The sequence below is a fragment of the Eumetopias jubatus genome, unplaced genomic scaffold, assembly GCF_037043125.1.
Source record: "Eumetopias jubatus isolate StellerSeaLion01/CBP00866 unplaced genomic scaffold, mEumJub1_p1.0 scaffold_9, whole genome shotgun sequence".
Lineage (NCBI taxonomy): Eukaryota > Metazoa > Chordata > Mammalia > Carnivora > Otariidae > Eumetopias > Eumetopias jubatus.
The window spans coordinates 128676722-128701508 of NW_028274815.1; the positions used below are offsets into that span (position 1 = coordinate 128676722).

Consider the following 24787-nt stretch of genomic DNA (forward strand, 5'->3'; position numbering starts at 1 on the left):
TTCCCTGGGAGCTAGTGCAGTTTTAGGGGCGCCTGGGTGGCTTGGTTCCGTTAAGCTCCTGACTCTTGTTTTGGTTTAGGTCATGATCTCAGGGTCATGAGATCAAGCCCTGTTTCACGTTGTGCTGGGCGTGGTGCATGCTTAAGATTCTCTCTCTCCCTCTCCCCCACCTTTTCTTTCTCTGAAAAAAAGTGCAGTTTTAAAAAATAGCTTTATTGAACTATAACTTACTGTGAATTCATTTTAAGTGTACTTTTTGGTGAGTGTCATTAATTTTACACAGTTGTGCATCCATCACCATACTCACATCATGGTTTTAGACCATATTTATTGTCCCCAGAAAGTTCTGTTGTTTTGCATTTAATTTTATCTACTCACCAAGAACTCGGAGATCACAATGTCCTATTTTATAGAGTTCTCAAGCTTTTTTGTTTATGGGGAATGATGTGTGCGTGCACTCTTGTAATTTATACATATGTGCTATTCTGTGTTTCTTAGCTTTATTTTGTCACTTATGTTTAGCTTTTAATTTGTAATATATTAGATGTGAATTTTTTTGGTCAATGGCAGTGTATTCTGTGATTTATGTTTGGTGTTGTTTAAGCTTTGAATATTAAAGTAGTTGCTTCTTTACTGAGATATAGAGATATAATTGACATATTACCATTAGGTTTGGGTGTACAACATAATAATTGTATATATTATGAAATGATCACAGTAAGTCTAGTTAGTATCCATCACTACACATAATTACAGATTTTTTTTTTTTTGTCATCAGAACTTTTTTTTTAAAAGTAGGCTCCACACCCAACATGGGGCTTGAACTCACGACCCCGAGATCAAGAGTTGCATATTCTACTGACTGAGCCAGCCAGGTGCCCCGTAATACAGTATAATTTGTTTGTTTGTTTATTTATAGTAATTTCTGTACCCAAAGTGAGGCTTGAACTCATAGCCCAAGATCAAGAGTTGCATGCTCCCCTGACTGAGCCAGCCAGGTGTCCCTGTATTACTAACTATAGTCACTATGCTGTACATTATATCCTCATGGCTTACTTACTTTATAACTAGAATTTTGTACCTTTTGACCTCCTTCACCCATTTCGTGCACCTCTAACCCCCCACCAATTGGTTCTCTGTATCTGTGAGCTCTGGTGTGGGGGTTTTTTGTTTTAATTTATTTTTTAAGATTTTATTTATTTATTAGAGAGAGAGAGCGAGAGAGAGAGTACAAGCGGGGAGTGGCAGGGAGAGGGAGAAGCAGGCTCCCGCAGAGCAGGGAGCCCGACATGGGGCTCGATCCCAGGACCCTGGGATCATGACCTGAGCCGAAGGCAGACGCTTAACCGACTGAGCCACCCAGGCGCCCCTTATTTTAATTTTAAATTCTACATAGGAGTGAGATCCTATGGTATTTGTCTCTCTCTGACTTAATTCACTTAGCATAATGCCCTGAAGGTCCTCCAGGGGCATATGCCTGGCTCAGTCAGTAGAGCATGTGACTCTTGATCTGGGGAATTGTGAGTTAAAAGTCCATATTGGGCACGGAGCCTACTTTAAAAAAAAAAAGTCTATCCATTTTGTCACAAGTGGCGGGATTTCCCATTTTTGTGGCTGAATAATATTTCATTATATACACATATCCGGTTTCTTTTATCCATTTATCCATTGGTGAACATTTATAAAGGTTATTTCCATGTCTGGACTGTTGTAAATAATGTTGCGGTGAACATATGGGTACAGATATCTTTTTGAGTTTGTGCTTTCATTTCCTTTGGATAAATACCAGAAATGGAGTTTATTTCTAATTGAGAGCGAACGAGAGAGCACGAGTAGAGCTGCAGAGGGAGAGAGCAAAGCAGACACCCCCCTGAGAGGGGAGCCTGATATGGGGCTCGGTCCCAGGACCCCGGGATCATGACCCGTGCCGAAGGCAGACGCTTAACGACTGAACCACCCAGGCGCCCCAAGTTGTTTTTTTTTTTTTTTTTTAGATTTTATTTATCTATTTGACAGAGACACAGCAAGAGAGGGAACACAAGCAGGGGGAGTGGGAGAGGGAGAAGCAGGCTTCCCCACAAAGCAGGGAACCCGACGTGGGGCTCGATCCCAGGACCCCGGAATCATGACCCAAGCTGAAGGCAGATGCTTAACGACTGAGCCACCCAGGCGCCCCCAAGATTTTATATATTGAGAGGGAGAGAGTGTGCATGCAGCAACAGGAGTTGGGGGGTGGGAGGGCAGAGGTGGAGGGAGAGGAACAAGCACACTCCCAGCTGAGCGCAGAGCTAGAGGCAGGGCTGGATCCCATGACCCTGAGATGAGGACCCAGACCTGAGTCAAAACCAAGAGTCCGACACTCAACCACCTGAGCCACCCAGGTACCCCCAGAAGTGGAATTTCTGGATCATGTGGTAGTTCTATTTTTAATTTTTTGAGGAACCTCCGCACAGTTTTCCATAGTGACTGCACCAATTTACATTCCCACCAGCAGTGCACAAGCTTTCCCTTTTCTGCACATCCTTGCCAACACTTGTTATTTCTTATCTTTTTCATGACAGCCATTCTAACAGGAATGAGGTGAAGTCTCATTGTGGTTTTGGTTTGCATTTCCCTGATGGTTAGTGATGTTGAGAACCTTTGCATGTACCTGTGGGCCATCTGTATGTCTCAGAAAAATGTTCAAATCCTCTGCCCATTTTTAAATTTTATTTATATATACAAGAAAATATATATTTATATATATAATTTTTATTTTTTTGCTTTTTGAGTTGTGTGGGCTTTTAGTATATTTTGGATATTAACCTCTTATCAGATATATAATTTGCAAATAATGCTCCCATTGATAGGCCACATTTTTCATTTTGTTGATGGTTTCCTTTGCTGTGCAGAAGCTTTCTTTTTAAGGTTTGATTTATTTATTAGAGAGAGAGAGAGCACAAGCAGGGGGAGTGGCAGAGGGAGAGGGAGAAACAGGCTCCCTGCTGAGCAGGACCCTGGGATCATGACCTGAGCTGAAGGCAAGACGCTTAACCAACTGAGCCACCCAGGTGCCCCTGTGCAGAAGCTTTTTAGTTTGATGTAGTCCCACTTGCTTATCTTATTTGCTTATCGAAAGTTGCTTTTTAATCATAATCACAGCTGTCATCTTCTGAATCCCAGAATTCTCTCCCCAGGTACAAATTCTCAGCATCTGGTTTGTTGTCAATCCTTGTGATTGCATGTTGTACACAAAGAAATTTATTCTAGTTTCTTTAATCTCAGAACTCTTTATGGGATCCTTATTTACTGCTTAAAATTGTAATTTCTCATGGTGGACCTTAACAAAAAAAAGTTCCTAGTGAGTCTTTTTTTAAACCCCTTGTTTCCCCCCCCCTTTTTTTTAGCATTAAATCTGATAAACTTTATGGTGACTTTGATCAGTTCTTCACCTTTGTTTTTCTGTGCCTCTTTTTGACTTTGTGGTACGGTTTTTCTTCTTCATCTCAAAATTAACTCACCATTGTCTCAGAAAAGTCCATCTTATCTTCTGGAACCTTGCCTCAGCTGAGTCAGGCTTATAGCCCATACCTTAAAACATAACAAATGGATGACTTTCAGAGAGGGGAAGACCCATGGTATAAAAGTATTCTTTTATGTAAATCATTGTATCCCAATGTGACCAATTTATCAAAGCTCATTTTTTGTTTTAGGTTCTATGGCAATGGAGCTCAGCGATGCAAATTTGCAAACACTAACAGAATACTTAAAGAAAACTCTTGATCCTGATCCTGCCATCAGACGTCCAGGTAAAGAGAATGTTTTGTGGTTTGATTTATTCTTTAAGGACAGATGATGAAAACCTTTGCATAATCTATCTGTATTTGTAAATTGAAAAAAAAAGATTTAACACTTGATTCTGGGGCATAGTTTTTCATTCTCTACCAGTAAAGTGTGTGGTTGGCTGCTTACAGCTGCTGTAACATATGGTGATGTGGTGTGTTTTTGGTTTGGTTTTGTTTTTTTGAGTAAAGTAGCCTTTATTTGGCATCTTCTGGGATTAAAAAGTACTAGTGTGTCTAGAATGCTTTGTCCCGTCACCTTTCTGAAAATCCCCACACCTGCCTGTTTTAGAAATATAATAATTAGGGCACAGAGATGAGAGTTAATTGCTTTAAAAAGTGATTAAATGAATTAAACTAGGTAATGAGATGCTGTCTCTTAATCCCCATGTTGGGTTTGATTTAATTAATACATTTTAAGACCTAGGGTTCCTCCCTCCTGTATTTGACCAGTTTCTGTTAGAAACTTTTGTGCTAGCTTAGAATTGTAAACTCAGATGCCCAAAGGACTCAAATGTGAAGGTAAAAATGAGGGAGGCAGGTGAAGTGAGGATTGGTAATTTCATGTGACTTATATGCCTTGGTTAAGGGCCTTTAGAACAAGCTAACTTTGGGGGATTCAAACCACTTTTGCAAGATCAGATTTCCAGCTTTGTTGGAAAAATAAAAGACATTTCTGTGAAGTGTCCTCATTTTTAAATGATAATTTGAAATACCATGCAAACCAAGCAAACCCTCCTTCTGAGGGCCAGATGTGTCTTGTGGATGGGTAGCCAGTTGATGATTCTCGATGTGAGCCATATTAACTAGGTATCAACCTGCTGCTTCAGAACTTAACTAATGTGCATGCTCAGAAAGAGGATTTTGGAACGCCTCCACAAAGACACAAGTGGATGTGTGTGTGTGTTGCAGTTATATATTATATATAATAAATAGAATTATAAACATGTTAATGCATCCATTCTATTCTAGAATAGTGTTTGTGATTTCTGAGAGGGAGAATTGTGGCTTTTCCCATTAGTGCTTAAAAAGGTAATGTGTTCTTGGAGGAAGGGAAATTAATGGCTCTAATCTTCTTAGACTTTCTCAGAAAACCTCTGCAAACCCTGTCTATTAAAAACTATTTTTAATAATTTTGTCTTTGTAAGGCAAGGGTGTTAACTGTTTTATGAATTCAGGATAGACTGTAGGAATAAATTGATGAATGAGTTAGGAACGTAGCATTTCTCAGGGATTGGTACTAGACTCAGTGTTTCTAGAAAATGATCTGGAGGTTGAAATGTGTAGTACAGATACCACTATGCTCCCTTGGTTTTGTGATGAGACTGGTCCAGATGAACTGGAAGACATTTTGAGGCTCCTTGCGTGTGTAGAAACATGTCTGTGTGAATATTCTGTGAGCAAGTTGAAGGAAATGAACACAGAAAGAAATAATTCGACTTAAACTCATGAGATTTCTTTAAGGATATTGATTACAATTTAAGAAAGAGACCTGGCGATCTATATGGGCTTTCCCCCAGATCATGGATCTAGTGTGTTGCCCTGTGTGCAGTGCTAACCACTGAGAGGAAACAACCAAAGCCTTCCAGACTCCTACAAAACCATAGTGAGTCCCCTCCTGAAAAACATTTTTCAGTTTAGCCCTCCTCGTCTTTTAAGAAAGACATGATGGACACAAAGCAGGGAGGATTTGAGGATGGGTATCAAACTCTTGGGACTCAGTTCAGAAAGAAGACAGGTATTAAATCATAATATTGTAGAAAATAATAGATGCTAATGGCAGACCTTTTCAATGAAGTTTATGAAGACGTGCTATAAACCTTCACTTGTGTGATCAGTAAACTTTGGAGAGTTCTTTTTTTTTTTTTTTTAACATTTTATTTAGGGACGCCTGAGTGGGTCAGTCAATTAAGCATCTGCCTTCTGCTCAGGTCATGATCCCAGGGTCCAGGGATCGAGTCCTGCGTCAGGCTCCTTGCTCATCAGGGAGCCTGCTTCTCCCTCTGCCTACAGCTCCCCCTGCTTGTGCTCTCTGTCTCTCACAAATGAATAAGGTCTTAAAAATATATATATATTTTATTTATTTTACGAGAGAGAGAGCGAGCGAGCACGCAAGCACAGAGGGAGAGGGAGAAGCAGACTCCCAATGAGCAGGGAGCCCTATGCGGGGCTTTATTTTAGAAGCAGCGTGTGCATAGGGGCTGGGTGGAGGGGCAGAGAATCTCAAGCAGACTCCCCACTGAGCTCAGAGCCTGGCTATCTAATGACCCTGAGATCATGACCTGAGCCAAAATCAAGAGTCAGACGCTTAACTGCCTGAGGTACCCATTCGCCCCTAAACCTAGGAGACTTCTTATCCCTAAGTGTGGTAGGAGTTGAAAATATGTGGGTAAAATCTTCAAATACTTTTTTGCTCATACTGGAAATGTTTAGTTCAAGAAGAAAACTGAGGGCTAGTGTGATAGAGTAAGGACTGGACTAAAACTTTCTCAGTGATGAAATCTAGCTGTGCGATCTTAGACAAGTTACCTAACTCAGGAGCCTTGTATTTATTTATTTATTCATTCATTCATTTATTTGTTTATTTAGAGATTTTATTTATTTCACAGAGAGACCATAAGCAAGGGGAGCTGCAGAGGGAGAGGGAGAAGCAGGCTCCCCACTGAGTAGGGGATCCCGATGTGGGGCTCGATCCCAGGACCCTGGGATCACACCCTGAGCTGGAGGCAGACGCTTAACCAACTGAGCCACCGAGGCACCCCGATTTTTTGATCATTTAATTAGAGATCTACATAGATACAAAACGGAAAGGCTTGGTTATAATGTCAAATCTTCTAACATGGAAATTCTTTTACAGCTGAGAAATTTCTTGAATCTGTAGAAGGAAATCAGAACTACCCACTTTTGCTTTTAACATTGCTGGAAAAGTCCCAGGATAATGTTATCAAAGTTTGTGCCTCAGTAACATTCAAGAACTATATTAAAAGAAACTGGAGAATTGTAAGTATTTTGTGAACACACGGTCTGATAACCTGTATGTTTGTAAGATTTGTGTGTAATGCTCCTGAAAAATTCAGACACAGATTAAAGATGAAATTAAACCGAACTGCCCTCAGCAAAACATCAGCAGGTCAAACCTAAAAAGGTGTAAAAAGAATTACACACCATGACCAAGTGGGATTTATCCCAGGGATGCAAGGCGGCTTCAACATTCAAAAATCAGTTAATGTAATCCTGTTAATAAACTGACAAAAGAAAAATCACATGATAATATCAGTAGCTACAGAAAAGGCATTTAACAAGATTCTGCGCCCATCTATGATAAAACTGTCAGTAAACTAGGAATAAAAGAGAACTTTCTTAACTTGATAAAGACTATATACAAACAACTTAGAGCTAATATCCTATTTAATGGTGAGAAACTTGGAGCTTTTTCACTAAGATCAGGTACAAAGCAAGAATGTCCCCTCTTCTCACGTCCTCTCAACATTGTACTTTCGGAAGTCCTTGCTGATGGAGTAAGAAGAGGAAGTAAAAAGGTATTACTGACTGGGAAGGAAGACCTGAAACTATCTTTGTTCACAGATGACATGAGTGTCTACATAGGAATTCTGAAAGACTTGGCAAAAATTAAACAGGATGCTTTCACAAAGTTCTATTGTTTCATTTGAGTTCATGTAGATTACTTGAACTTCCTAAACCAGGTTGCTAGAGTGTGAGACTTGGCTTTTGCAAACTCCATTATGGTTGAATTTAAACGTTAGTGCATTGTCAACTGGAGAGACATTGTGTGGGAAGATACACAACCTTACTGAATAATTGAAGCAATTTCTCTTGTGGATGGGAAAAAAATTAAATACAGTAGAAAAACCGCATTAAATATATTAAAAGTTTGTAGAATGCAAAATAATTTAGATTTGGAGTTTTTGATAAGGGATATAGAAATATATTCTAATTTTAAGGCATTGTAGTGCAAGTTTATTTTTTAATTTAAATTTTTTAAAAAAGATTTGTTTGAGAGAGAGAGAGAGAGCACAAGCAGGGGGAGTGGCAGGCAGAGGGAGAGGGAGAAGCAGACTCCCCGCTGAGCAGGGAGCCCGATGAGGGGCTCGATTCCAGGACCCTGGGACCATGACCTGAGCCGAAGGCAGCCACTTAACTGACTGAGACACCCAAGCGCCCCTGTACTGCAAGTTTAATGAGTGGTATAAAATTAGAAATTAAGAAATTAAGGTATTTTCCCTACCTTAGGACAGTGGTTCTTAATGGGGGGTAATTTTGCCCACAGAGATCTTTGGAGCCATTCTGGTTTTCACAGGTAGGGGCAGGGGAGAGTTACTGCCATCTAGTGATAGGAACCAGGGATGCTGCTAACTATCCTACAGTGTACAAATCCATTCTCATAACAAAGATTTGGGCCCAGAATGCCAATAATGCTAAGGCTGAGGAAACTTTGGTTTAGGATAAAGAAAAAAATGAGAATTGTTTCGAAGTGATAGCAGTAATGAAATTTAGAAAGTATTAAGGTTGACAAAACTGGTCAGTTTTTCTAAAATGTCAACTTTAAATCTGCCTAGATACTTATTAGAATTCTTCTTTTTTTTTTTTTTTTTTAAGATTTATTTATTTATTTTGAGAGAGAGAGAATGAGAGAGAGAGTACATGAGAGCGGGGAGGGTTAGAGGGAGAAGCAGGCCCCTCGCCGAGCAGGGAGCCCGATGCGGGACTCGATCCCGGGACTCCAGGATCATGACCTGAGCCGAAGGCAGTTGCTTAACCAACTGAGCCACCCAGGCGCCCTAGAATTCTTCTTTTGTCTTCATTTCGTGAAATAGTTTAAGAAGTAGTAAATACTGTTTTTAAGCTTATGTAGTCAAGTATTAACTTCATGTAGTGAAGAAGCAGCTGGAAAATCAGAATGGTTAAACATCCATCCCTCTACTTGTAGACATGCTAGCTCTCTTCCTTTCTCTTGATTTGTAAAACTAGTGAGACTTCCAGAACCTCTTTGAGTGATTTGTCCTGGATGTATTTAAATTGGTAATGGTCAAGAAGTTTTCATTGAAAAGACCTCTAACCTAAGGTGAGAGTCAGATCGACGCTTTTGAAGATGAATGTGGGCTAGGCAGCGTAGATCCATAAAGATTTTCACCACATGTGCTGATAAGTTTATGTTTAGAACTGAGATTCTTAATTGGCATCAGGGAATGTATAGTTTTCTGCAGAAGAGTTTATGCTTTCATCAGATTATTAAAGGAATCTGTGACCCATTCGTGTAGAGGGAAGGCCCTGACTTTATGTTTTTCTTAGAAAGCCAGAAAAAAAAAGAAATGGTTCTATTTTCTCTATAAACCCATAAGGTCATAGATATGGACTTTATGTTACTTGGTATTGATGTTTTGTTTTAGGTTGAGGATGAACCAAACAAAATTTGTGAAGCTGACCGAGTAGCCATTAAAGCCAACATAGTACACTTGATGCTTAGCAGCCCAGAGCAAATTCAGAAGCAGGTAATGTAAGGCCCAACTGTTTAAGGAGGAGCCTTGTTTGTGGAACTGTCATCTAATTAATCTTTTTTCTCCCCCTAGTTAAGTGATGCTATTAGCATTATCGGCAGAGAAGATTTCCCTCAGAAATGGCCTGACTTGTTGACAGAAATGGTGAATCGGTTTCAGAGTGGAGATTTCCATGTTATTAATGGAGTCCTTCGTACAGCACATTCTTTATTTAAAAGGTATTGATAAATTCATACTTCTTGTTTTAAAGATTTTATTCTTTTTAAGATTTCATTTATGTAGAGTGTGAGTGTTGGGGGAGGGGCAGAAGGAGAGGGAGAGAGAATCTCAAAGCAACTCTCTGCTGAGCTGGGAGCCTGATATGGGGCTCGATCTCACGATCCTGAGATCATGACCTGAGCCAAAATCAGGAGTTGGATGCTTAACTGACTGAGCCACCCAGGTGAGGTGCTTTCTAAAGATTTTATTTTTAAGTAATCTCTACAACCAACCTGGGGCTCGACTCATGACCCCAAGATCCAAACAGCAAATATTCCACTGACAGACTGCCAGGTGCTCCTCATAAATTCATGTTTTTTAAAATACTTTTTCCAAATGGTTTTGCTTATATAAACAGTGGAATTTTAATGACTGTTGTCATTCCTTTAATTTGGTAATCTTAGAATAAGATTTCATTTAGCTCTGTTACTGTGAAATAGGTCTTAATAAACTGTGCTTGATTCCTTTAAAAAGAAAACCAAGATATCCATTTGAATTTCAGAAAGCTGTCTACCCATGGGTTTTGGTCTAATCTGTCCTTAAAGACCTAAAGTTAGTACACAGAAACTTGTAAATTTACCTATTTTACCTTAATTTTTTTAGATATCGCCATGAATTTAAGTCAAATGAGTTATGGACTGAAATTAAACTTGTTCTGGATGCCTTTGCTTTGCCTTTGACTAATCTGTTTAAGGTAATGGAATAACATCTTGGTGATACTTTAAAATTACTTAATATTTTAAATTGCTTAATTATTTGTGTACATTTTGTTTAAGAGAATGCTTTGAAAGTCTATTTGATAGGTAATATTTAGAGCAACATTGCTTTTGAAAAGTTCCAAACCTACACAGAAATAGAGAAGACAATCTAATGAACCCTCATGTATCTATTACACAAGTTTAACAGTATTACTTTTTTTTCCTTCCCTTTCCCTCATTTTGTAGGAATGTTTAAAAGCAAATCCCAGGCATCATATTATTTTATTACTCAAGTATTTGAGTATATGTCTCTAAAGGACTCACTCCCCATTTTGATTTGACTATGTGGTTTAATTTATATATATAATTGTAGATTAATTTATATATTTGTACATCTTGTAGTGCATAGGCTATTTTCTTAAACATGTTTATTTCTGTGAGACTCCTATAAGATTGAAAGAGATAATTTTTTTTTTTAGGTTTTTTTTTTTTTTTTTTAAAGTAATCTCTATACCCACCATGGGGCTCGAACTTATAACCCTGAGCTCAAGAGTCATAAGCTCCACTGACTGAGCCAGCCAGATGGTTCCCCCCCCCCCCCAATTTTTTGCATGCTCTTCCCACTGAGTTAGTCAGGGGCCCTGAAAGAGATATATTCTTAACCTCTTTTTTCAGGTAAGGAAAGAAGGTTCAGTATCACACAGCTAATAAAAAAGGAGCCAAGCCTCAAGCCTAGTTGTGCTAACTCTGGAAAAGCTGCTCATTTCCTTTTTTCAAAAAGGAAAGTTTTGTAATTTTCACGACTTTCTAAGATGTAGTGTGCACAGGATTTTTCATCATTAGGACATCTTACTAATGGTACATTTTTATCTAAAAAAATAAAATTGGACAAAATGTAATCAATATTTTCTACCTATTGGGTTGGTAAAGATTCTTATTTCTTTTTACTGGTGTTAAAAGTGTTAGCCAGAGTGCAATGAAATGAACACTCTTGTGTCCTGTCCATTGGATTATAAATGGTACTCTCTGGAGTTTGGCATTTCATTCAGAAAACTTTAATATTCATATTTCTTTACTCCAGAATATAGGGAGTACCATTTGTTGAGTGTCTTTTCCATAGTGTGCATAGGTACTGGATATTTCATGTATATTTCTTCATTCTCATATTCTCTCTCTGAGGCAGGCATTATTTCCAGATTATACATGAGATTGGGGCTCAGTAAAATAACTTGCTCAAGGTGATGCTCATTATGAGCAACAGAGTCTGCATTATATCCAGGTCTATCTGGCTTGCAAAACGTGTGCTCATAGCATACTGATCTGCTTTGGTAATACATTTCTAGACTCTCATAGTGTGAAAATTAGAGGTGTGCATAGTTTTATAGATAAGCCTGTTTATTGCAGTTAGAATAACAAATAATTGGAAACAGTTCAGATGCCAGGGGAGTCATTTAATGAGAGCATATAAAGACAGTTTTGTAATATATTTATATGCTCAAAGGAGAGTGGAAGGATCTAGTCCAAATATTAACATTGGACTTTCAGTAGTGCTGTTATGGACAATTTAAATATATATACCATTGTAACATATTTTTCAGAATCTCTTCAGTGACTGTATACTTTTTAAAAGCCAAATTTCAGAGAGGATATAAGTAGTCTCAGTCTGTTTCACTAAAGTTTACAGTACACTAAAACCATGTCCCCTAAATTCCTTCCTAAGGCCACTATTGAACTCTGCAGTACCCATGCAAATGATGCTTCTGCCCTAAGGATTCTTTTTTCTTCCCTGATCCTTATCTCAAAATTGTTCTACAGTTTAAACTTTCAGGTAAGTTTTGTTATATTTCTTGCTTTTGATTCTTTGATGTCAAATATACAGGTTTTCAATTAATAAAGACTTCTTTGCCAGCATTGATTTGTCTGAAAGAAATTAGTTTTTTTCTGACTCTCCTCCCATTCTTTGCCTACGAGTAATGTTCTATTTTATAGTCCTTCCTAGAGATATTTCTAGGACATTTCATGGGGAAAGGTGTCATTTTCTTATAGTCTAATAACTTAGAGGACCCTACTTCCTAAATCACTGTTTTGGACAGTCACCCTGTATACTGTATTATTGAAGACACGGAGAGATCATATTCTCAGACCTTTCTCTTTTATTCATTTAAGTGGATATTAACACTGGAGGAAGAGTATTTTGGTTAGAGGTCTATGGCTAGCTTATACAGAAAGGCTTTTATTGGAAGAATGGGAGACAGAACACTAAAAAACCAGGTTTTGGAAGGTATAAGAACCAGTGGCATTTCAGAAGAAACATAGCCATAGACTTCTAGTAGAAAATGCCTGGTCACTGTCTTGCTACTGAGATAGTGGCCCCCATTCTTTTTTGCTCTTGAATCATTACTTTAAGATTCAGTGTTCCAGGAATGACAAGAGGGGTCTTAATGGTGCAGATTACTATACTGAGATGCAAGAGGAACAATCTGGCCTTTTCACTGCTAATAACCAGGGCCATGTACCTGGACTTCCTCCTCATAAAATGATTTCACTCAGAGTGGTAGAAAGAGCATTCTTCAAAAGGAATAGGCAGAATAGGAGATGAACAGCCCAAAATGGTATATCTTACATCAGTGTTCAGCTGGACACCAGTTTGAGAAAGTTTTACTTAAAGGATATCACCTTCTTTTGAATTCTCCTTCCTAGAAATCAGGTAGGATGAGGCTGTTAATAACTTGTTAGGCATAGTCTGGAAGACCAAAGAAAGAGCCATAATCTTTATCCTTGGGGTGGCTTATCCCTCATTAAGAAGGCAGTACTGTGGCACAGGAAATCAGTAGCTATGTAAGACAATAAGTCTGAATTGGTGGTCATCTTACAACAAAAGCGATAGTTGAGAAAGGAAAAGGAAGATAGTGGTAAGCACTGGAGTTTCATACAGTCTTAGCTGGACCTTGAAAGAATTAAGTGAGTTTAGATTGGGACAGGAAATAGGTGGCATCATTTGTAGTTGAAAGTGTATAAACCAAAGAGACAGTGGTTTACTGAGCTGCCAGGCCCGGCGGGAATAAAGAATTTTTGGTCTAAATAGTTAATATTGGCTCAGGCTGAGGAGTGTGAACTTGAGGCTGTAGGCATGTGGGAAATGTTTAGCATGGGGGCAAAGCTTACTAAAATAACATTGCTTTTAATCAGAAATCTCAAGTCAGTGTTTATTCTTTAGGACCTCCCTGAATTTTTTGAAGATAATATGGAAACTTGGATGAACAATTTTCATACCCTCTTGACATTAGATAATAAGCTTCTACAAACTGATGTAAGTATTTAAAAATGGTTCACAGGTATCCCTGTTTTAACTGAAGAATTGTTTGAAATATAATATTAGATTTTGATTATATCTGTTTTTAAAAATGTAAAATGAGGAGTACCCTCTGAAAACCTTGGAATATAGTTAGATTTCAGAAAATGAAATAGTTATTTGAGAGCGTTTATTTTATTTATTTATATATTTCTAAAGATTTTATTTATTTATTTATTTATTTATTTATTTATTTATTTATTTATTTGTCAGAGAGACAGTGAGCACAAGCAGGTGGAGCGGCAGGCAGAGGGAGAAGCAGGTTCCCCGCCTGATGTGTGGGACTCGATCCCAGGACCCTTGGGATCATGACCTGAGCCGAAGGCAGAGGATTAACCGACTGAGCCACCCAGGCGCCCCGAGAGCATTTATTTTATTTATTTAAAAGATTTTATCTCTTTGACAGAGAGCACAAGCAGGGGGAGCAGCAGAGGGAGAGGGAGAAGCAGGCTCCCCGCCAAGCAGGGAGCCCGATGTGGGGCTCAATCCCAGGACCCTGGAATCATGACCCGAGCCAAAGGCAGTTGCTCAACCAACCGAGCCACCCAGGCACTCCTGTTTATATATTTTTTAAGTAAACTCTGTGCCCAGCATGGGGCTCAAACTCAGGACCCAGAGATCGAGAGTTGCATGTTCCACTGAACATTTAAATTTTGGTTCCTAAAAATTTTTTTACTCTTGCACTGTTAGTAGGTAGAATCCAAGAATATAAGTAATATTTGATTATGTGGGATGTTCTATGTTTGGTTGTTATTTTTTTTAATTATTTTTTATTTAGGGGTGCCTGGGTGGCTCAGTCATTAGGCGCCTGCCTTTGGCTCGGGTCGTGATCTCGGGGTCCTGGGATTGTGCCCCGCATCGGGCTCCCTGCTCAGCGGGAGGCCTGCTTCTCCCTCTCCCACTCCCCCTGCTGTGTTCCCTCTCTTGCTGTCTCTCTGTCAAATAAATAAATACAATCTTTAAAAAAATTATTTTTTATTTAAATTCAGTTTATGTTTGGTTATTTTTAGCACACAGAATTATCCTTATTGTGCCCTGGCATAGGTAGATTCACAATTTATAGAGGAGGCTATTTCTTTTTTTTTTTTTTTTTTTAAGATTTTATTTATTTATTTGACAAGAGAGAGACACAGCGAGAGAGGAAACACAAGCAGGGGGAGTGAGAGAGGGAAAGCAGGCTTCCCACAGAGCAGGGAGCCCGATGCAGGCTCAGATCCCAGGACCCTGGGATCATGACCTGAGCTGAAGGCAGACACTTAACGACTGAGCCACCCAGGCGCCCCTAGAGGATGCTGTTTCTTTACAAGATTGAAAGTGAAGCCTCAAAAGTATTCACACTGTGAACATTTTATGAAATAGAAAGCTATCATTGAAAATATTAAGAAAACTTAAACCTTTGTACCAGGAGCCTCTTTTTAAAAAGTCAGTACAACATGGGAACGTGGGGACATTATGAAGTTTTGTAATGTGTTAAAGTTTCTGGTCTGGGTTTTATAATATGTACTTTTCATCATAGCACTTTGTGTTATCATTTGCTTGTTTATTAATAGACTTACAATCTATCTTTTTTCCAAGAAACAAAAAACTTAAAAAGCAAAATATTAAGAATGCTTCCGTTTCAGATAAAATTAGACCAGGTGATTCAAATCAGTTTTTGGGAGTAGGGTGCAGAGAGAGAATTGTTTCTATGGGTGTACAGCAAATTTTGTCTAGGATTTACCAACTAAAAAGCAACAAAAAAGATACGGCCCCCATGAAGTAATTCTTTCAGTCCAGTAGGAAAAAAACGATGCCCTCAGAAAACAAAACTTGTCTTCACACTTCTATGTAAAGGAAGTTTTTCACCTAGGATTCTTACAGGGAGCTGTTTGCCCATTTAATCAGGTACTACCTTATGTCCTCTCACTGTGTAATATCCCTTACATTTATGCCTTGAGGAACCACCTCTTCTCTCTTCTAAATTTGAGTTCTTTGGCACATAGTACAGCTCAAAAGGTGTTTATGGATTGCCATTACAGTAGAGACCATTATATAAATGACTGTCATGGTTTAGATTGGGGTTGGCAGACTTTTCCTGTAAAGGTTTAGGTGGTAAATATTTTTGGCTTTGTGGGCTGTACAGTCTCTGTTGCAGCCACTCAGCTCTGCGGTTGTAGTTGAATGAAAGCAGCCGTAGGCAATACTATAAATTGTGTAAACATAAAGAAGGAATGAGCATGGCTGTGTTTCCATAAAACTTTACTTACAAAAATAGGCAGCAGGCCTGCAGACCACAAGTTTGACCCTTAAATTAGATTGCTGTTTAATATTTTATAGCTAGAATACTGTTGGTGAGAATCCTATAGCATTATTATTATTATTATTACTATTATTATTATTATTACTATTATTATTTAATGATTTTATTTATTTGAGAGATAGAGTGATCAAGGGAGATAGCACACGAGCAGGGGCAGAGGGAGAGGGAGAAGCAGGCTCACCGCGGAGCAGGGAGCCCGACGTGGGGCTCGATCCCAGGACCCTGGACCATGACCTGAGCCGAAGGCAGACACGTCGTTGACTAAGCCACCCAGGCGCCCCGTCCCATAGCATTATTTTATCTTAATGTGTTTGAAATGAGAACTTTATGGGGAGGAGATAGCAGGACAGCATAGCTGACCATGTCACAAAGGGAGTGTGGTACGGCCTTTCATCATCCAGGTTTCTCTGTATTATTTTCAATTGAATATGTAAATATTTCATAATTCAGCAACCAGAAGAAAAGTCTCTATTTAATTTGAAAACTTTGAGAACTGCGCTTCATGATTAATAAATACAAGTATTTCATTTGTTATCTATTTGAAAGACTAAATGAATACATTGACAATGGCATAGTTGTAGATTACAACCCTAGGTTTTAATTTTAGTTTCAGGAATTACAGCTACTCTGTATTTATGGTAACTTTAAAGTTTTATGTTTGAGTTTTCTGTTTTTTCTTATGTGAGGATGAAGAGGAAGCAGGCTTATTGGAGCTCTTAAAATCCCAGATTTGTGATAATGCTGCACTCTATGCACAGAAGTATGATGAAGAATTTCAGCGGTACCTGCCTCGTTTTGTCACAGCCATCTGGAATTTACTAGTTACAACGGGTCAAGAGGTGAAATATGACTTGGTAAGATGATGGTGGAGACAAATAATTAAGACATCCCCTCCCTACCTCCCCCAATTAATAAATCATTCAGTTTTGCTCTTAAAAATATGCCTGTTAAAAAAAAATACCTATTGTGTTTTATTCCAGTTAGTAAGTAACGCAATTCAGTTTCTGGCTTCAGTTTGTGAGAGACCTCACTATAAGAATCTGTTTGAGGACCAGAACACGCTGACAAGTATCTGTGAGAAGGTTATTGTGCCTAACATGGAATTTAGAGGTAATTATAGCAAAGTCTAAAGCCTTTTTAGGAGATTAAAAGCTTGCTTTTTTAAAAGCATGTATTAGTATAAATTTATTATTAAGTCTGCTCCCTGTTGCTTTTTTATAATAAATGCAGTCTAATTTTTTTTATTGCTAATTAAAACTTCCTGTAAATCACTTATTCCCTATTTTCTAAACCAAGACAGAAGGAAAAAACAGTGATGTAAAAGACATTTGTGAGTGTTGCTGTGATGAGCTTTGTTTTCTACTGTAGAGCATTTTTCACAGAAATAATTGAATAAGGCTAAAAATATCCTTATTACATTGAGAAGAAAGTAAACCATCCAGGATCTCAGTTTAAGAAAGAATTTGGTTTTGTTTGATTTAGTGTTTCACTGGGGCAAATAACTTGTCAGTTGAGTGTAGAAGTGATTGATAACCTTTAAATGCAGAGCTGAAGCCCACTCAGTTTCTGATTAAGGCTAAGAGAGCCCTGAGACTCTATATTTGTATACAAACTGTCTTTCCTTCTTACAGCTGGGAAGAACAGGCAGTAAATGTGGAAGGAATTGTGTTTTATGTCAAAACAATCATTAGATCAGTGGTTCTCAAATTATCAGGAACTAAAAGCAGAATTAAGGACAATACAATGTGAGGTTTTATTTCCTTTTGTGTTTTCATAAAACTATAAAGAACAGATCTTTATTTTGGTGTTGCCTCTCCTACTTTAGTTTGAAATGACTTTTATGAAATGGTGATTATAGTAGTTAGGCTCTTTTTTTTTTTTTTTAAGATTTTATTTATTTGACAGACACAGCAAGAGAGGGAACACAAGCAGGGTGAGTGGGAGAGGGAGAAGCAGGCTTCCCACAGAGCAGGGAGCCCGATGCGGGGCTCGATCCCAGGACACTGGGATCATGACCTGAGCCAAAGGAAGACGCTTAACGACTAAGCCACCCAGGTGCCCCAGGCTCTTTGTTTTTTTAATGTTCTTATCTAGCATAATAAAAGTTGACATCTCTAGGTTGGGCCCCAATATTCAACTTTTTGAAGTGGGTGGTAAAGTCCAATTCTGGGGACATGGTTACATTAGAGCAAGTGAGCTGTGAGAATTACCTGTTACCTAACCGTTTAGGGTGGCATTTGCTGCTCTTAAGTAACGATTAAGAATATATGAAATTAGGGGCGCCTGGGTGGCTCAGTTGTGAAGCGTCTGCCTTCGGCTCAGGTCAGGATCCCAGAGTCCTGGGATCGAGCCCCACATTGGGCTCCCTGCTCAGCAGGGAGACTGTTTCTCTCTCTCTCTCTGCCCTTGCTTGTGCTCTCACTCTCTCGCTCGTGCTCTCTCTCTCTCATATAAATTTCTTTTTTAAAAAAAAGTGTGTGTGTGTATATATGTATGTATATATATATAAAGTCTTTTTTTGGGAAGGAACATTTTGCTGGAAAACATGGCAGTTCTACATAGTCTTTTCTGTACTTGCTGTGAAAGTACAATGACTTTTGTCATGTCTTTTGAGGGGTTATTTGAAGTGCCATCTCTCTTTGTAGCTGCTGATGAAGAAGCCTTTGAAGACAATTCTGAGGAGTACATAAGAAGAGATTTGGAAGGATCTGGTATGTATTTTGGTTTTGAACTTAGTCTGATAGCAAGGCTCTTTTAAAGTTGCTCTTTCTGGTCACTATGGGGAGGAGTGGGAGTTAGGGTAAGTATGTTGTCTCAACCGCCTTTCCTCCTCTAACTTTGTACACCTTAAAGAGGACTCTTGCCTGAGCTTGAGCGTAGTGTCCAACGTTAAATCATCTGCCTTCTCTTTTTTATATGCTTATTAGTGTGTAACTACTACTGTAACCTTTTTAGTTCCCATTTTGTGTTTCTTGTGAACAAAAGAATGTTCTTTTTCTTCTTTTTTTTTAAGATGTTCTTTTTCATTGTTGATGTTGCTAAGAGCGATCAGATGACAATTTGTTGCCTTATAATCTTGATCACTTGGTTTGTGGTTTCTTTCTCTTATGATATATTTCCCTTTGGTTTTATAGATATTGATACTAGACGCAGAGCTGCTTGTGATCTAGTACGAGGATTGTGCAAGTTTTTTGAGGGACCTGTGACAGGAATCTTTTCTGGTTATGTTAATTCCATGCTGCAAGAATATGCAAAAAACCCATCTGTCAACTGGAAACACAAAGATGCAGCCATTTACCTAGTGACATCTTTGGCATCAAAAGCCCAAACACAGAAGGTGAATCTTTGCAATATAGTTTTGTTTTTAAAATAGACTTGGTGTGGTAATCACAGAAATCAGAAAGAAGTAATACATTTCTAATGATCAGCCTACTTTGCTAGATAACCTGTTAGTTCTGATTAGAATTCATATAGTCTCCCAAGATGACTTTACATTGATATATTAAGCACTTTATTTTCTTATGGATAGAAAACTGATAGATACCACACTTGTTTCCCTTAGCTGAGACTCGGTGTATATAAAGTGCTTAATTTAAATTTAGCTGTTCCTTAAATTAGGGAGATTTCTTTATTGTCTATTAAAATAGTCTTGGTTTTTTATATTTAAGCAGTTTGTGATTTGAAGTGTTCATCTCTATTTGTAACCTGTTTGTTATTTTAGAGGGGGGTGAGGGTCAAACAGAGAGGGGGAGAGAGACTCTTAAGCAGGCTTCAGGCATCACAACCTTGAGATGGTGACCCAAGCTGAAATCAAGAGTCAAGACGCTCAACCACCTGAGCCAACGAGGCGTCCCTATAACCTGTTTTTTAAAAGTTGCCTAAATTTCCTATGTGATAGATTGTATCAGATGTATACAGGTATTTCATGTCATTTACCCTGTTAAAAATTGTTTTTCAGCATGGAATTACACAAGCAAATGAACTTGTAAACCTGACTGAGTTCTTTGTGAATCACATTCTCCCTGATTTAAAATCAGCTAATGGTGAGTTTGTGAAAGTTTTTTTATGCCACTTACAACACTTTTACTTGAGTGGTTTTTTTGTTTTTTAAGTATCTAGTTTAAATCTTACTATTTAAGATACTGTATCTAGTATCTCTGCACCCAACCCAACGTGTGGCTGAAACTCAAGACCCTGAACATCAGGATTCACATCCTCTACTGATTGAGCCAGCCAGGCACCCCTGCATTGTTATTTTATACTACAAAATAGGTAACAATATGGCAAAAGTCATAAGGTCATAATAGGGGCTCCACAGCACCATGAGACTCAAAAAATTGGCTCCTGTCCTTGTTGCAGTTATTCCTTTTTTTTTTTTTTTTTTTTTTAAGGATTTTATTTATCTGAGAGAGAAAGCATGAGCAGGGGGAAAAGCAGACTCAGCTGAACAGGCAGAGTGGGGCTCAATCCCAGGACCCTGGGATCATGACCTGAGCTGAAGGCAGACGCTTAACCCAATGAGTCACCCAGGCGCCCCTGCAGTTACTTCTTTTATTGAATAAAATCTCAAATGGTTTCCCCAGATCTTGCACTGTTGAAATTAACTTTCTTTAAAGAAGATGTTGCTTGTGTAGAAGGAAAATAGGAACAACTAAGATGAAATTGTAGCTCAGCTTAGTTATGCTGGATCATACTCTAGGAATTATACTTCAGTTTTCTTTCCCTTCTCATTTGAAAAATGTAATCTTAAAAATTGAAGTAAATTTAAAGTACTTCAAACTGATAATTAAGGATAACTTCCTATGTTTATGAAGGTATATACATTATATATTCCCTTTTTAAAAAACTTTTTGTATGGCAGGCACCTGGGTGGCTCACTCAGTTAAGTGTCTGACTCTTGATCTCAGCTCAGGTCTTGATCTCAGGGTCATGAGCTCAAGCCCCATGTTGGGCTCCATGCAGGGCATGGGGCCTACTTTTTAAAAAAATAAAAAAGCTTTTTGTATGGAAATTTTAAATACACTAAAAGGGAGAATAATGGACATGCATGTTTTACTGTCATCTGGCTTTAAGAATTTTAAGTAATTGACCAGTATTCTTTTTTCACTAATTTATTTTCCCACCATTGGAGCAGTTTAAAGGAAATCCCAGCCAGTGCTTGCTTTGGCAGCACATATATTAAAGCAAATCCCAGCCTGAGAGACATGTTTTTGATTCAGAATAGCTTCACTTCTAGCTAAAAGATGATATATGGTCATTAGCTTGTGGTCTAAATCATTTTTACTCAATTAATGTAAGTAGTAAGTGCATGTCCATTTGTAATGAAACTTAAAAAAGGAAAAAAATAAAATTAATCATAATCTTACCAGAACGAATAGCTACGTAGTAGATCTTCGTATAATTAAATAAGCTTCAATTACTTGACATTATGGTTACCAAAACTGTTTCAAAAATCTGATAATGTCGCCAATCTGGGCGTAATAGTCCTGAGCATTTAAATAACTATGGTTTTATTTTTTTAATAGTGAATGAATTTCCTGTCCTTAAAGCTGATGGTATCAAATACATTATGATTTTTAGGAATCAAGTAAGTAGCTTTGATTTATGTGTTATATGCCATTTAATCTCTTAAGAGTTTTATTGTATACCAGCTTCTCTTCCCTTCTGTGCAGTCCTTCTTGACATCCACATCTAATAGAATGATAACTTCTTAAGAACTTAGGATTCCAAAAAAAAAAAAAAAGAACTTAGGATTCCAGACCATGCTTAATTTTCTCCTTTGTCTCAAAAATAATCATTATACAGTGATTTTCATAAAAAATTGGGGTCCGAACAAGGTACACACATTGCTTATGGTTGATTATGTGTCTTGTCTTTAAGATTTTATTTATTTATTTGAGAGAGAGAGAAAGTGTGCACAAGTAGGGGGAGGGGCAGAAGGAGAAGCAGACTCACTGAGCAGGGAGCCCAACGTAGGGCTTGATCCCAGGGCCCTAAGATCATGACCTGAGCCAAAGGCAGACGCTTAACATACTGAGCCACCCAGGCACCCCTGTGTCTTGTTTCTAATTTGATGCCAGAGAGGTCGCCTCCCCTTTCATATGCCTATTATTTGTTGGAGAAACCTGTCATTTATCTTACAGAGTTTCTCGCATTGTACTTTTAGCTGTTTGCATTCTCGTGTGTTTATGGTTTTATTACATACTTGTTTCCACAGAAGTTTTGTAGTATTCCATAGGTTTAAGATTTTATTTATATAAATGGTATGCTATAGGTTCGGTCTACACATGTTGTCTTTTTTTAACTGTGCTTGATACTGTTTTTGAGACGTACTTATTTTAGTAGATGTAGTTCATTTTTTAATAGTTGTGTGGTATCCCCATCATAAGACTATCCTATTTATAATTTTTTTTTTAAGATCTTATTTATTTATTTGAGAGAGAGAGAATGAGAGCACAAGAGGGAAGAGGGTCAGAGAGAGAAGCAGACTGCCTGCTGAGCAGGGAGCCCGATGCGGGACTCGATCCCGGGACTCCAGGATCATGACCTGAGCCGAAGGCAGTCGCTCAACCAACTGAGCCACCCAGGCTCCCTGTTTATAATTTCTTGATTTATAATTTTTATGTGTTTGGCACGTATTTACCAGGGTACATGCAACCTTGCGAAGCTGCTCTACTTTATTTTTTTAAAGATTTATTTGAGAGAGAGATTGAGCGCACCCGTGTGGCGGGGGTGGGGGGCACAGAGGGAAGGAGAGAGAGTGTCAAACAGGCTCTGTGCCAAACGCGGAGCCCGATGCGGGACTCAGTGTCATGACCCCGAGACCACCACCTGCGTCAAAATCAAGAGTCAGATACTCAGCTGACTGCACCAACCAGGCTCCCTGAAGCTGCTCTATTTTAAAGAGTAATGGATGGGAATTCTAAATTTTTAGATGTTTCTTTTCTTTATTTCTTCCTTTTCCTTTTCTTTCCTTCCCTTTCCTTCCTTCCCTTTCCTTCCTTCCTTCCCTTCCCTTCCTTTCCCTTCCCTTCCCTCTCCCTTCCTTCTCCCTCCCTCTCCTGGTCCCTCCCTTCTCCTTCCCTCTCCTTCCTCCCTTCTCCTTCCCTCTCCTTCCTCCCTTCTCCTTCCCTCTCCTTCCTCTCTTCTCCCTCCCTTCCCTTCCCCTCCCCCTTCCCTTTCCCCTCCCCTTCCCTTTCCCCTTCCTTCCTTCCTTCCGTCCGTCCGTCCGTCCTTCCTTCCGTCCTTCCTTCCGTCCGTCCGTCCTTCCTTCCTTCCTTCCTTCCGTCCTTCCTTCCTTCCTTCCTTCCTTCCGTCCTTCCTTAGGCTCCACACCCAGCATGGAGCCCAACACAGGGCTTTGAACTCACAACCCTGAGATTAAGACCTGACCTGAGATCGAGTCAGACATTGAACCAGCTGAGCCACCCAGGCACCCCTAGAATTTTCTAATGAAGATTAATATTCTTATTTTTGCACCACCTCTTTTTTTAGAAGAGAAAATGAGGCACAGGCAGCTTAAATGACTTTTCCAAGAATACCTGCTAGTGAAAAGTGTAGTTCTTAATATTAATGAAATCTTAGTTTGCTTGTCCATTATACTACTATTTTATGATGTGTGTTTTTATCTGCAAGATTTTCCTCTAACCATAGTTTAATGCTCAGAGAAAGAGAATTGTGAATGTGAATTGAGCCATTACGTGGAGGTAGAAGTTTTGATTTCTCATCCATATCGTCTCCCATTGTAACAGCTGAAAAAAACACACTTTCCAGAATCAGCAAGCCCTTCTAAGGTTGCATCATTGATTTAAAGCATGCATATTATTGTGGTTTTCAGGTACCAAAAGAACATCTTTTAGTCTCTATTCCTCTCTTGATTAATCACCTTCAAGCTGAAAGTATTGTTGTTCATACTTATGCAGCACATGCTCTTGAGAGGCTGTTTACCATGAGAGGGCCTAACAACACCACTCTGTAAGTATTTGATTCTAAACAATTTCTATTTTTTCAGCTTAGGGTGGGGAACTGTTCTGTGCTGGTCAAAGTTCTTCCTTGACTATATTCATAATGACATTAGTAGTTTGAAAAATAAATGTGTACTTTTCCCTCATTTAATTATTCTGTCTCAGTCCAAAAGGATGAGGTCGTATGCTAAAAATAGATACATTATGACAAAAAGTTAAATAGGAAGTTGGAGCAAAGGAAAATAATGGGGTGAGATTCTAAAAAGAAATGTATGTCCAAGGATCCTGTACAGGAGTTAAGGAAACTCCTGAAATTTGTGTGCTGTCTCCTTGCAACAAAGGCATAGGGGGCAACTTGGTAAGTTAAAATTTTCAGTGTCCTTTAGGTTAAAATTAAACAGTTACTCAGAAGGCAACTCAGAAATGGGCCTTCATTAAGGGAGTGTTCTTGCAACTTGTTTTATGTGGCCGTTTTTGCATTATTACCCTGTGTGGAGATGGGACACAACTGAGTGAAAATAAATTCCCTAGGGTCCCAGACAGTAGTTCTCTGGCCTGAGCCAAGGAGAAAATGTAGAGGAATGGACGGTCTGCGTGTCTTTCAGGCCATTCTTCAGCAGTTTTATTTCTTGAAACTGAGCTTTGGGTAAGAGATGGAAAACAGTTATAGGTTCTTTTCTTCTTCAAGAACTTGAAGTGCAGATATTCTTAGAGCCAATTAAGGGTTGAAAGGACATCCTTTGAGGTGAGTCAAACCAGTACCTGTCTTCAGGCCCAGAACTCAATGCAGAGTTTATGCACCTGCTCCAGGAAAAGCAGATGACTGAGACCCTGAGAGTCTGAGCTCTGTTCTCGGTGATGATAGGTATGACCCAGGGG

At 38.8% G+C, this 24787-nt stretch overlaps 1 protein-coding gene across 2 annotated transcripts in view; it reads left to right on the plus strand.

The window, feature by feature from the left end:
- The window catches only part of CSE1L (chromosome segregation 1 like), a 42873-nt gene that overhangs the window by 9212 nt on the left and 8874 nt on the right, over window positions 1-24787 (plus strand). For both annotated transcript variants that reach the window (XM_028125216.1, XM_028125214.2), the window contains 14 exons: window positions 3693-3788; window positions 6679-6821; window positions 9230-9331; window positions 9410-9555; window positions 10199-10289; window positions 12014-12121; window positions 13511-13603; window positions 16631-16798; window positions 16925-17054; window positions 18590-18655; window positions 19079-19281; window positions 19903-19987; window positions 21470-21531; window positions 23782-23918. In XM_028125216.1, coding sequence (XP_027981017.1) covers window positions 3698-3788; window positions 6679-6821; window positions 9230-9331; window positions 9410-9555; window positions 10199-10289; window positions 12014-12121; window positions 13511-13603; window positions 16631-16798; window positions 16925-17054; window positions 18590-18655; window positions 19079-19281; window positions 19903-19987; window positions 21470-21531; window positions 23782-23918 — 1625 coding nt within the window. In that variant the 5' untranslated portion in view covers window positions 3693-3697. The remainder of the gene's footprint in view (window positions 1-3692; window positions 3789-6678; window positions 6822-9229; window positions 9332-9409; window positions 9556-10198; window positions 10290-12013; window positions 12122-13510; window positions 13604-16630; window positions 16799-16924; window positions 17055-18589; window positions 18656-19078; window positions 19282-19902; window positions 19988-21469; window positions 21532-23781; window positions 23919-24787) is intronic.